Source organism: Leptosomus discolor, chromosome 1, assembly GCF_034619465.1.
Source record: "Leptosomus discolor isolate bLepDis1 chromosome 1, bLepDis1.hap2, whole genome shotgun sequence".
In the NCBI taxonomy this organism is placed as follows: domain Eukaryota; kingdom Metazoa; phylum Chordata; class Aves; order Leptosomiformes; family Leptosomidae; genus Leptosomus; species Leptosomus discolor.
The window spans coordinates 68735459-68749317 of NC_141391.1; the positions used below are offsets into that span (position 1 = coordinate 68735459).

Here is a 13859-nt window from a genome sequence, read left to right on the forward strand (position 1 = left end):
CTGCTGCCCACCTTGAGGAAGTTGCAGACTGTGATGAGGTCACCCCTCAGCCTTCTCTTCTCCAAGCTGAACAAGCCAAGTGACCTCAGACGCTCCTCCTAAGTCTGGCCCTTGAGGCCTTTCACCATCTTGGTAACCCTCCCCTCGACACAATAGTTTGATGTCCTTACACCGAGGCACCCAAAACTGCACATGGTGCTTGAGGTGGGGCTGCACCAGTGCAGCATATTACACTCTTTCCCCACAAAAAGGCAAAAGGAAGATTAACTTTGGCACTCCTTACCATCATCCTCGTCACTCACATATCCAGGCTTATTCTTGTAACAGAAGAATGTTGAAGGCAGCTTGAGAAAGCCAGCAAGAGCCCTCTGTTCAGGGGTAGGTGTTAACTCATAAACTATTATAACATCATCAGATGGAACATCATCTTCTGACGTCGTTGTCTTCTCAGCTTTTTACAGAAATTGAAAGAACCATTAGAACTGAGTAATTTCAGAACAGAGAATAACATTAACCCCACATTGCCATTATTACAGAACTGAATTAATTCTAAGGCACTTAGAAATACATTGGAGCCTACATATTTTCTGTTGATCCACATGAAACAAAAATCAAAGTTACAGGATGCTGGAACAGAGCATCCTGTTAAAGCTTAAGAAATTCTAACCTGCACACCCAACTACATCCTGTTCTATTGCCTTTGGAATTCAAGTATCAAAACAGAAACAAGCCTGCATCTTGTGAATTTGTTACAACGATTATTTAACTAAGTCCTCATGTCAAACAAAATACGGTTATGGAGAAGAGGGATATAGGTGTTATCTAGAGGTAGAAAAGCAAACTTCAGGCTCGAAACAAGAAAAAGTGAAGCTGTCTACAGCAACATGTCCTATTGCATTGCTTAAAAGTGCATTAAGTTCTAGAAAATATCAAACAGCAACTGAATAGAACTTATTTCAAATTACCTAAGAGAAATACGAGCTTTTTATTAGCTAATCTCAATTTACCTTAATAGCTCTTGCTGAAACTTTTACTGTAACTTTTAGTTCCACCTTGTTAAACAACAAAAACTACTGCTTTCAGCCTATTTTAACCAGCTTTCCCAGTAAGGACAAATACCACTAAAAATGTTATTATATAGCTTTTTCTCCCCTCTCCAACATTAAATTGTCCATTCCACTTGTATAGAAAAAAAAACAGTGCATAATCAAAGGTTAAAGACGAAAGCACAGCCTAGGGCAAACTGCAGAGACACATACTGCTATAACAACAAGGAGACAGCTTTAGAAACAAAGATCTGAGTTTATTATGAGAGAATGGAAGTAAAGAGGGAGGATATACCAGTCATGTATTGCTTGGTTGGGGTTTTGTCTGTTTGGGTTGGGTTTTAGTGTTGTTTTGAGAGGGGGAGTTTGGTAAAAGGTGCAAGAAACCATTTTTTAACTATTCATAAGAATTACCCCACAAGCACATCAATATCCATGCATTTGTTGTTTCTAAGAACAATTTGGTTGTTTTAGTAAGCAAAACTATTTGTTAATGTTCTCCAGGTTTGAGTTAAACTAGTCAGCAGAATTTGAAGGGTGTTCTCAGAAGCTCACTGTTCTGTTCTTCAGAAAGTTGATGACACCTGATAAGTTTGTGCAGTCAAATGGGAACCTAAATCTTCAGCTAGGAAGCAGACTACTGCTCAGTGCCTGAGCAACACCCATTTTCCGGCTCATGCAATTTGACATTCACCACTAAAAAAATGAGACAAGGACAGAAGTGTACTGTTTATAGACATGCCCCTTGATCCTCTGACACTAAAATGAATCTCCTTTTTAAAAGTAGTTTTCCCACTAGTATCTTGCAGTAGATTAAAAGCCATATAAAGAATAGAAGAGTAAAAGCAAAATCCGAAGTACCAGTTCAAATTTAAGTCTTTTTTTCAAAATGCTCCCTCCCCAACCTTTGCCTTAATTGATTCTCCCTTTGATTACATGTCACTCATTTCAGGCACTTCTATACCAGAGTGTAGCTCAAACCCATTACCACCACATACAGTCTTGTACAGTAATCCTTTTTGCTCACTGCTTTAGATCTCAATAGCTCTTCTGAGCCTGTACAAAGTAAATGTAGGATAAAAATCTTGAACAGCAAATTTCTAAGTTCCTATCATGACAGCAAGCTATAGATGTTTTCATATATTTTCTCAGAATCTTATGCAAAAAACCTCACTAACCCTAGCTCATTTAAGAATTGGGAGTACAGTTGACAACATAACATCCAGTACCCTCTTATGAAGACATGCATGCATATTAGCATGTGTTTCCTTCTCTCAATTAGTTAAGCAAGTGTCTCAATTGGACTGAGTAAATTTGCACCAAGTCCACTACAGAGGTTTAAGCGTGGAGTATTCAGTCTTACAGCCATTAAAGTTTACAGCAAACAACAGCTTTCCTGAGGATTAGAGAATTTTCAAAAAAAAGTATCTTCAACAAAAAATTTCTTCCAAAATCAGTCAGGTAGATAGTAAAAGTGTGAGCTTCCTTTTATCTGAGCAGTATAAAGCTAGCTAGAAGACCCTAACAACAGGTGATACACAGTCCATCATATTCAACAGACATCGTTCCCAAGGAGTCATCATGCAGTCTCTTTCAGTAGCTTTTGTGCAAAGTAGCCGAGTAAGAGAAATACAGTGAAAAGTCACTTCACATTAATCCATAGGTAAAATGCTCCATGAAGCTGATTTATCAAACCCTGGATTAAGATTCTAGTGTTCCAAACATCCATGCAAAGTGACAAAAGGGTTCAACAACAAAGATTAAGATTGCAACAGGTCTTTGCCCTCAGAATACTAAGTAAGACTGAGCAAGATGTTCAGTGGTTCAGTTAAGTCAGTTTCTACTCACCCTCCCCACAAGAAAGTTAACTTTTCTTAGGCAAAAATGCTGCAGACAGCATAAACAGATCTTCGTAGGCAGCCATGAAAACAGCAACCCATGCATATGTACAACATATTCTTAAAAGACTGTTGTTTTTGTGATAATAGAGCTTTCTACTCAGGGTGGGGGGGAATCCACACAAAACATTGTTAGCATAGGGATAGAACAAAATAAAGACCAATACCATGCACAAGAGTTCTTTTCACTGGTATTGTATTTTTGCTTTTCTTTCAACTGATATTAAGACCAGGTAGGCCTAAACATCCAGCTAGCCACAACACCAGCATTTTTTCTCATGCAAGTCTCAGTGAGTATCTTTTGGATGTAAGAGAAAAGCACCAGAGTTTAAACCTTAATGCATGTTAACTGATACAGTAACATGCAACTGGCATGACTGATTCAAACCTGTAAAGCCCTTATAAAAAAAACTCATAACCTGACCTGACAAAAATTCAAGTACTTTTGCATGGAGGTGCAGAGCTACTACGAGGTTAAATGTCTTTTGAATGTTGCTCTGGCACAGCTCAGAAGACGTTCCCCATGAGAAAGCCTCCAATTGGATTTGCATTGGGTAGGCTTGAAAACCTGATTTAGGAAAGAGTTCTCAAAGTCATTTGCTAGTAAGTCAGTGCTCAAAACAAAGCCACCAAAAGGCTACACTGAAGAATTATCAATTGCAAATATTTCGCTGCATATATAATCATATTCTAGTATAAGAAAAGTAGAAGTGAAGAACAGTCTGAAGTACCAGAAAGGCATATTTTGGTTGGTTGGTTTTTTTAAATGCACACACACATGTCTGTGCTCACACACCCCCAATATAAAAACAGGATCAGTCTGAGGTAGCAAAAGTTCTTGCACATCTGCTTTGGCACAGAATGCTTAATCATTTCATATTATGGACATCAAATGATGAAAATGAACTGATTTGTTAATAAACTGCAAGCACAGGGATGCTTGAGAACACTGAACTGTTGACTTTAGATCATATACACAGAACAGGAGTTCAGTGTTCAAGCAACAGCAGCTTATCTGGAAACACAATTTTGGGAAAATGGTGTTTGGAATGACATTTTGACATTCTTAAACCATTTAAGACACTAACATCAGAAGACTGGCTTGTGCAGACTAGAATAAAAGGTTGCTTTTTAAAATTAAAATGCTGTTGAACTGTGTAAATTGAGTATGCTTTAGGTCAAATACGCTTACGGCAAACATACTTGCAAGAAGCACCATTCATGACATCTTATAATGACATATAGCCAAACTAAGCTGTAACAGTTTCAGTTACAGGTTCTGAATGTAAACAAATTGGTTACTCAGCAAAAGTCTTCTGACCAGCTAAGGTGGACTTCATGGTATATGTGAAGTATAAACATATAAGCAGTAGCTGAGGAGTTGACTTTGTCATTTCTGTGTGCTCCTTGTTTTTGAAAGTTCAATAGTTAACATATCAACAATCGGGAAATTGATTAAACATTTCCAACAGAGACACTAAATACATTCAAGCGTTTTACTGGATAACCTGTCTTGACATCTTCAAGCACATTTCATTGAAATGGAGGACCTCAGGCACTAAGAGACTTTCTCTAAAAATAACAGAATTTAGTTTCTTTAGAAAAGGGGAATTTTAGAGATCCAGTGCACATGTTCAGTACAACTATGATGGAGAAGTGCAAGGTAGATGCCCTCAGAAAATAAGGCAAACAGAAGCCAAAAGCTTAAACAGGGCCATCCATTGTGCTAGCTCATATCCACATACTCAGGGCTACAAACATTCTCCAACAGGACAAATACAGTAGTCAGACACACAATTTTAAGTACTCTTCTTCAGCATGCATGTTAATTGCAAGGATTACCGAGCCAACTGCTTTGCCACAGTTGGGTTACTGTCCATGCCTGCTTAAGTGCTTTTAATCACACATTCAGTGCAGTATGTAAATACCTTTACTATCAGGTTGCAGGGAAGATGTGCTTGTCCAAAAGGCCATGGGATTAGATTTAAAAAGGCTAAAATTAAATCCTAAAAAATAAATTGTTTGTATATAAGTGTTTACCTAGAATTTGAGAAGGGTAAAACAGACTTATCTATGTTCTGGAAGCATTCCATATCTTATTTCACCATAGGAAATTTCATCTGTTAGTTCTACACAAGCTTATCCCACCCATGCGAATAGACTGCACCAATCATCTTCCGCCACGTCACTTTATTATGCTTTAGTTAATAAACAGACAGTATGTCTTCATAATTCTGAGACTAGTAGGTAAACTAAAAACTAGCATCTGATTAAACAGTCTTGCACTGATGGGAAGCAGCACATGAAGCCTTCAAAGAGAAGTACTCTACCATTAAAATGCTGGTAAATCCCATTTCTTCTCACAAAGACGCTTCAGCACATGATAGTGGTCATGTCACAGCCACAGCTTCTGCAAGTGCATCTTTTTCAGACGGTGTCAGAAACCGTGTAACTGAGGACGTAATCACACGATCTCTTTTCAGGCTAAGGAAGAGGCTAACGCCTGGTGTAATTTAAGCTACACATCTGAAATTGCAGAGGCCAATAATTAAAGACTTTAAACAAACATATAGAGAGTAGTTTTAGAACACCCATCTGTCCAACCATGACAATTCAGATTTAAGCTGAAGCACACATTTGCTGTTCTTACACTTTACCACTCAGAGCAAAGGCCCAGGTACACATACTACCAATCCAACTACCTATTTAAGTCTCAAAAAGTGAATGCACGGCTCCTCCTTTAAGCACTTAGGGCTGACATTCAGGCAAAGCACTTCACAGTCACAGCTCCTACCTGAAATCCCCTTTCTCACTAATCCACAAAACTCCATTCTGCATCACACACCTTCATTTTTATATGAAAATAGTTATGACTTAAAATTCACTCCTTTAGCTGAAACTCTTGAGAGCTTGTGAAGACAGGGGTACCGGCATTAGAACTGAAAGAAACTACATCTTATCGAGACAACAGGGAGTAATGAATAGCAGAGATGACTGCTTAGTAAGTTGCGTAGTTGAATAAACTACTAGGTCATCTGACACTCACCTTTTTCCAGAATTCTAAAGGAGAAGTTAGAAGGTCCCTCTTGGGCTGAAGCAGGCAAGTTGTCTGCCTTGCTGTCTAGAGGCTTCTGAGGAGCACTAGAGCTTTTTGGTGGTTCAGAGACTTCCAGTTCTTTCTGCACCGTGTTCTGAGACATTGGAATATGGTCTTCACTCTTTCTCGGAGGATTAAAGCTGAAGCCAAAGAGAGAACCAGTGGCTGAAGTATTTCCAAATGTGAAAGTCTTTGACTTTTCATTACTGAAAATGCTCTTGACAGATTCAGATCCAAATACAAACTTTGGAGGAGAAACCACTGTTTTTGTTGGTGTTTCAGAAGTGTTTGACACCTCTGCGACCTCCACAGTTACATCAGAGGTATCATCCCCATGGCTGAGGTCAGTTCTTTCTCTGGTAGTTTCTTCTAGTACAGCTACAGCGTTTTTACCACACGGAGATTCCTTCGGCGTATTGGCACGAGAAGAAAGAGGTGTTATCAGCGTCTCTCTCTCTTGGGCATGCTTTGCTTCATCAAAAATTTGCTTAAATGAATCTGCAACATCTTGCAGCTTAAAACGCACAGCTAGAAGTTCCACTTTCCTTTCCCCATCCGCAAAATCACATGCAGTCCACACCCATGCTCTATCGGATCCTTTCATTTGTTGCAAATTCATATCTGGTGTTATCCTATGATTGGCACAGAGTTTTAGTACCTGGTCCCTTCTCATTACTATACGCACTTGTTTGTTGTCGTAGTTCTGCAATATCTTGATATCTCCAATACCTCTCTCTTTCCACTGATTAGCATCTTTGTCGTACCTGTAGAGCTTAGCTCTGTGACTGAAGACAACTTGCTCATTTTCCTCACCACTGGTCACTTCCACGAGATCAGGCAGAGGTACCACAGGTTCAAAGTACTGCCCATCTCTCTCTTCTTCTTGAGTAACATCAGAATCTTCATCTGTGCCTACTGATGTTCTACTCTGGTTCTGTTTGGCAGGAGATTTGGATGGGCTCAAGGCAGATTTAAAGCTGAAACTAAAACCTGTGGTTGACTCTCCAAATCTAAACAGGTTTTTCCTTACAGGGCTACTTGCAAGAGGTGATGCATATACAGAACTACTTACACTATCATCCAACGCTTCTTCACGCAAGTCATAGTTATCCCATTCCAGAGTAGGCCCAGTACTTTCAGCATGCGGCTTTATAACCAGATCAGAAGTACTGCTGGCACAAACAGAGTTTACATTTTCCTCTTCTGACAGTTTAGTTTTGTCATCTGTCAGAAATGTTTTCAGATCTTTTAACCCACACTTCATTTCTTCTGCTTTCTGTATAAGCTGAGCTGTCCTACCTGTATCAACAAGTTTATGGGGTGTCTGCAGTGGTATATCTAGTAGTAGCCTCTGACATTCTTCAAACTTCTGTTTGAACTCCTCAGCCTGCTCTGGTGTCTTGAATTTTGCTGCCAAACGTTCCAACTTGGCATCACCATCAGAGAAGTCACTGGCCATCCACATCCATGCTTTGTCTGAGCCAGACAGCTGTTTCAAGTTCATTGTCGTTGTTATCCAGTGATTTGCACACACCTTCAGTACCTGCTCACGCCGCATTAATATTCTTACTTTGCCATTAACTTCATTTTTCAGAATCTTTAGGTTGCCCACCCCACGTTCTTTCCACTGGCTTGTTTCTGGATCAAACCTGAACAGCTTTACTCTTTGGGAGTACAACACTTTCTCATCTTCCTCTCCTGTAAATGGTTCTACTTTTTCAGGCATCTGAACTATAGGTTCAAAATGGATATCATCACTGTCCTCTGTCTTATATACATCATCATCCTTCTCACCAAGGTCAGCAGATGTGTTCGCTTTGTGATCCGTTTTAGAATCCTGTGAAGAAAACAGCTTCTCACCTGCACCTGAAAAGCCTTTGAAGTTAGGGTCTTTTTTGCCAAATTGAAAGCCTTCTCCGGGAGTACTTTTCGCAAGCTCAGCAAAAGTAAAAGTACTACTATTTTGCCCAAAAACAAAGTCACCCTTCTCCTTGTTTGCTGATTCTTGAAATTGGAATGTAATCCCACTATCTGAAGGCAGTTCCTTTTTGTCTTTTTCATCAACGTTCTTTAAGAAGCCAGTTGTACACTCTTTGGATGGCTCATCTTTTTTAGTGGTATTTTTACTAGACTCCTGTATCCCAAATTTAAATCCATCTGCGGGCACTGGCATTGAAAAGCTAAACCCTTCCTTTGCAGGCTTAGCTTCTGTATCAGAAGGAATCTGAAATGTAAATGATGGTGTCTTGCCTTGCTCAGCATGACCAAACTTAAAGCCCTTTTCTAAGAAATCACACTTAAAGCCTGTTCCCGACTGTCCTCCAGCAGGCTCAGATAATTTACTTTTCAAGCCAAAAGCAGGAGTTGATGAAGCATCACCAGCAGGCTTACCGGAGGGATTTGGCGTTTGGCAGGCTACGCAGGCTGGCGAGGAACCTTCATTCCTCACAAGACAAGTACTACAATCCCACTGCCCTTCCTTTTTAGTAAAAAGCCCTTCAAATCCATTTTTCTGTGGCTTACTGGTCTCAGCAATGGAACCAAACCTGGGAGCAGGGGATGCCTGAACAGTAGCTATAGGTGCACTGGGTTGACTTTGAGAGTTAGGATTCTGACAAGAACGACAGTTCACATCTTTCGCTTCATTTTGGACGAGGCATACAGAGCAGTCCCACTGGCCTTCTTTTTTAGAAAAAGCAGTCCCCAAGTCATTTTGAACAGCCTTTGGAGCAACTGCTTGGCCAAATTTAGAGGAAGTTTGTTGACCAGATACCGCTGTATTAGTTTTGTTTGGATTCTGGCAGGCAACACACTTGGAGGCAGTGGGTTTGTTTCTTACTAAACAGACACTGCAGTCCCATTGACCTTCCTTTTTAGCAAAAGCAGATCCAAATTTGTCCTGCACAGTGTTACCACTGGCTTTGAAACTTGCAGCAGAGTCAGTTAACGGGGTGCTATGTGTCTCCCACATGTCTGGATTTGGACTTTGACATGCTACACAATTCTTTGCAGTCGCTTCATTTGGAACTAAACATACTTTACATTCCCACTGATCCTTCTTCAAGAGATGCTGCCCAAACCCACCGGAAGAATGTGGGGCTTCCTTTCCAAACGAAAAAGTGGTAGGGGCAGACACAGTTGATGTAGCTGTAAGGCTGCCTTTGCTCTCAGATTCAGTGCTCACCCCATCTTTCGGGAACTGAAAGCCAAAGTTCAGGGTCCCAGAAATGGATCTGCTAGGCTCCTTGATGTCCTGATTCGTTGTTTCTCTTGCAGTCCCACTACTCTGAGCCACAGATGTGTCAACATTAGATCCCAAGGTTTTTAAAATATTCTGGGACTCCTCAAACTTACTTTTGAAAAGCATTGCTTCCTCAGGCGTTTTAAATCTAATTGCAAGCTGTTCTGGTTTTGGCAACTCATCTGCATAATCTAAAGCATGCCACACAAATGATTTATCTGATCCAGCATTTGGAGTTAACTTCATATCAGTATTTATGTAGTGATTTGCACAGATTTTCAGCACTTGGTCCCGTCTCATTAAGAGACGAAATTTGCCAGATACTTTGTGTTTCAGTATTTTCACATTTCCAATACCCCTTTCTTTCCATTCTTTAGATTCCGCATCAAAACGAAAGAGCTTGGCTCTGTTGCAGAAGAATTCTTCTTCATCTTCCTCACCTGTCTTTACTTCAATCTTGTCAGGGAGTGGCACCACAGGATCAAAATGAGGGCCATCATCATCCTCATCGCCGCCATGGGTGCTTCCTCCCTCTGTTTCATGACTTCTATTGGCCAAATCCGAATTTGGAGTCATAAATACGAGCTTGCTTGGTTCTTGGACACTAAACATATCACTCTTCTCAAAACCCAGGTTTTTGTGTGCATTTTGTCCCATGTTTTCTCTAAAAGAGATGCCTGGAATATGTTTATGGCCAAAGTTGAAAATATTTCTTTGACTATTTGTGTGATCGTTAACTGGTTTCTGTTCGATGTATCTGTCATCCTGTAAAGGTTTATCAGATGTCAGAAGACCCAAGAGGCTTTCACTGCTATTAAAAGTTGCATTAGCAGGCTGTGCTGCAACTTGAAGAGAAGAAAAGGTAAAATCTCCATCGTTAGACTTGAAGTTAGTGTTGAATTTAAAAGTTGTTGGCTGACTCGACTGCGCTGGTGTTGGCAGAGATGGTGGTTTTGATCCTTCTGCTGTTCCTGGCTGTCCGAATTTAGATTTTGGAAATTCTATCACTTTTGATTCTGCAGACTTCAAAGTCGGTGGGGCAACTGAAGGCTTTGTGAAATAGCCCGGTTCAGGCAATGGTGGATTTGTGCTTGCCTGTGGAACACTGTAATTGTAATAATCATCACCCCCACGAGGAGAAATGAGTCCAGTAGCGGAAGAATCAAAACGCAGAGGTGTGCCATATATTTCTTGGGAAAACATACAAGCAGAAGTGTTTTGCAGAGGTGGTGTATGCATCGGTTGTTGATAAGCATATATATGTTGCTGAGGTGTAAGTCGGTTCATGCCATAGACAGGAGCCTGAAGAAAAGGCAGAAAACAATTGTTTTGCTTATTATGGTAACAGAGGACAAAGTCTTACTGTGCTGAAGCCCACATAACAAGTACTCTTAAAAGCAGGGCATACTTTCATACAAGTTTAAAACTAAACTAATTTTAACTTAAACTGATCAGTTTAAATCTTGAAGGGCATCTGAAAACAAGCACTGAAAAAAAGGGGCACAAGATGACTGGGTTTTTTTTAATGAAAAAAAGCCTTGAAAACCCCATTCCTTTTTGCCATACTACTTTGGGGGGAAAAAAAAAGTAATTAAGTGCTATCATACATACCCTGTAGGGAAAACGTACTAATATATTACAGACATTTTGCTGACTCTTCCTCCCAAACCCCACATCCCAAAAATCAGGCAGAAAGTTGAATTACCAGTCTATCCCTAGCAGTCCAAGTTTACCAAATACTAAATAAGGAACTGCAACTACATACAGAATCAAAAGCAGTCATGTTCAGTAGATCACTGGAAGTAGCTTCAGTGGATAGATTTGTTCTCACCTTTGTTGGTGTTACGTTGGTTGCGGCAGTTCTGAGAAGATACTGAGAGTTATAGGCAGGTGACTGGCTGTAGTAAACAGACGGGCCAGTGGTAGCAACTAAAAATGAGCAACAGGAAAACAGTTTATAGGTTTATAGTTGGTTGCTGTTTTGAATGGACTCTCCCCAGCAATCAGTTTTTAACTGTGAATCATTAAAACATTTCTGCATTATTTTCAAAAGTCATACTTGCTTCAGCGAAGCATTTAGATAAAAATTCAGCAGCAACTTACCTGTTAATGGAGCTTCATGAAGATTCTGTGCTCTCTGATAACCCTCTGACATTGTATCTGTTCCATAGCTTTCAGCAGGCCACCGATGAGACGATGCATTTGAGTTGGAATTATTAAGTTTCATCTCTTGCATTTCATTCTGTCGAAACAGTATGCCAATCAAGAGTATAAGTATATACACTACATAAGTATTTGTAGAAGAAAACACAAGGAATGATCACTACCCTTTTGCTATTTAAAAGCATGTACAAGCTTGGAAAAAAAATAAAAAATAAAAATCAAGAGGTACCTGCCAGAATCATCCAAGATCTGCCCATGCAGTACAAAGTACTAAGACTCTGTTCTAAAGCCAGAAGTAAAACAAACCAGAGCCAAGTGGATGAGAACTGAGGTGATGAAAGCAGAACTCTTTCTGCATAGTCCTCAGACAAATTGCCTCTGCACCCCTACCCAAGTCCCAAATAAGAGTTTTTTAAGCAAAAAGATTTATTCTTGCACTCAATTTTGCCAGCTGTTTACAGAAGATAATTCCACTGATTTAAGCAACAGTCTATGAACTGCAAGTTAGCCCATGCTATTACCACTAAATCCTTACCACAACAAAAAGGCCAACTGTTCTTCACTGAATATGGCGACAAAACTGTTTACCTTTAAAGCTTCCACTTGCTGACAGATCATTTGAAGTATAGATCTGTGATCTTCTGCCCACTGAGGAGGGGTTCTAGGAGAAAACTAGAATTAAAAAAAAAAAAGAGTTAATTTTATCTTGAGAATTTTTCTTCAAATAACAATTCCCTGAAATAATAGCTGGCTAAAATACCTTGTAGCTCTTAGTTGGTGAAAGAGAGAACTTAGTTGGTGATGGAGTGGAATGCTTCATCTCTGAATCTACAGCTCGTGACAGACCATTTCTGAAGGCAGGACTTCCTTCTTCCCCATTCTCACCAAGTTCCTGGATCACTGTATCTAGCATTTCCCTCACAGTTTCAATAGACACTGGCAGCTAGAAAGTTATTTGAAACATGAGTCATGATTGCAATTCTCCCTCAGAGCAAGACAGAATACATTCAGAATTCTGGCTGAACAACTCACAAGGCTTTCATTACACAAACAGTCTTTTCAGCAAAGCTCTAACTCTTAAGATTAATGTAAGAAAACAATTTACACAAACAGTAATTTTATTTTTTCAAACTATCCACCTCTATAAAAAGATAGTGGCAAAAGCTATTAGTTTACATTAAAGCTTTTGTCCTCAGAGTAGTCAGAATACTGCATGATCTGGTAGGTTACAGAAGTTACCGCATTTATCAACCCACTGGTGTTAAGCAGATTATTTGTCTTGAGCAAAGTAGTAAGTTTATCTTGCCTTAATGCAAAGCCTGGTCTAAAAAAGCTAACATAAATGCAAATGGTTTAATCTTGAAACAGTAACCAAAAGCACTGCATCTCTTCAAATAAGTTTTTAAAGCAAGAATTACTTACTTTCTCAGTTACTGACATATCCGTGGAGCTTTCCTCGATGATCTTCATTAGATAATGCTTGCTTTTAAGAAGATAGGTTTTGTGTTCTTCTTGTTCTTCTGGCAGCGCGGCATCATTTTCAATCTCTTCTGCCTTTCTTTGGAAGATCTAAAGAACAGGACACAGATTAATTAGGATCAGTCAGAAGGTAACCGAACAAAGCAAAGGATTTCAGGGTAATGCAGTTTCTAAACTTACCAAGGCAAGATTCCAGTATGAAACCACATTCTTAATAGCTTCAAATGCTAATAAAGCGTCACCAGTTTTGCCATCAACTGCATCCAACATTGCAAATGCTATACGTGCCTCTTCTTCATACGCTGCAACCTGAGAGAACTACAAAGAAAGTGAGAGGCAACTTGTACGGAATGACAACAGAATGACAGCCCTTTCATTTTTTTCCCCCCCCCTTGATAATACAGGGAAAATACTCTTTAAAGGCGGCTGGTACTAAGGGTGTTCAGTGCCTTCCAATTATATACACAGCTTTAAAGATAAGAACGAAGTTGTAAGGAGAGGGGATTTTTTCCCCCTTTATCAGACACTGAGACTACCAAATCTCATCATTAGCAGTTTTATAGAAGTAACAACATGAGTCGTACAATGCAGACAAAAATCCCACAACTACGTAAGTTTCTGACATAGTAAGTTCTCTTACTTCAGCCTGGGCTTAATCAATCTGTACCTGAATGTCTACACTATGGAAATGTTTGAAGAGAGGATCAGTAGGTTCAGGAATACTCCTCCTCTTTTTGATAGTTTCCAGCATAGGTAAAACTTTCTTCCAGTAGTAGACACTTCTTCCAATATACTCCTTCTGGTCATAGAAAGAGTTAAGGTTAATGCCCTGGTGAAAAAAGGAGGGAACAGAAGCACAAGTTACTTCAACAAATTCAAGTCAAAAACGCTACTCATACATATCCTTCTGTTTTCTTGAAAAGTTCCAAGAGTGC

General features: G+C 39.7%; 1 protein-coding gene across 4 annotated transcripts in view; it reads right to left on the reverse strand.

Moving 5' to 3' along the window:
- RGPD4 (RANBP2 like and GRIP domain containing 4) overlaps nucleotides 1–13859 on the reverse strand; it is a 34379-nt gene that overhangs the window by 8628 nt on the left and 11892 nt on the right. For 3 of the 4 annotated variants that reach the window (XM_086476969.1, XM_086476954.1, XM_086476960.1), the window contains exons 13-21: nucleotides 13592–13753; nucleotides 13105–13242; nucleotides 12868–13014; nucleotides 12206–12388; nucleotides 12034–12117; nucleotides 11386–11524; nucleotides 11114–11211; nucleotides 5991–10584; nucleotides 284–451 (exon numbers count right to left, since the gene is read on the reverse strand). In XM_086476969.1, the coding sequence (XP_086333095.1) occupies nucleotides 284–451; nucleotides 5991–10584; nucleotides 11114–11211; nucleotides 11386–11524; nucleotides 12034–12117; nucleotides 12206–12388; nucleotides 12868–13014; nucleotides 13105–13242; nucleotides 13592–13753 (5713 nt within the window). Of the gene's footprint in view, nucleotides 1–283; nucleotides 452–4872; nucleotides 4951–5990; nucleotides 10585–11113; nucleotides 11212–11385; nucleotides 11525–12033; nucleotides 12118–12205; nucleotides 12389–12867; nucleotides 13015–13104; nucleotides 13243–13591; nucleotides 13754–13859 lie in introns of all 4 variants that reach the window. The other variant, XM_086476976.1, reaches the window with a different exon arrangement.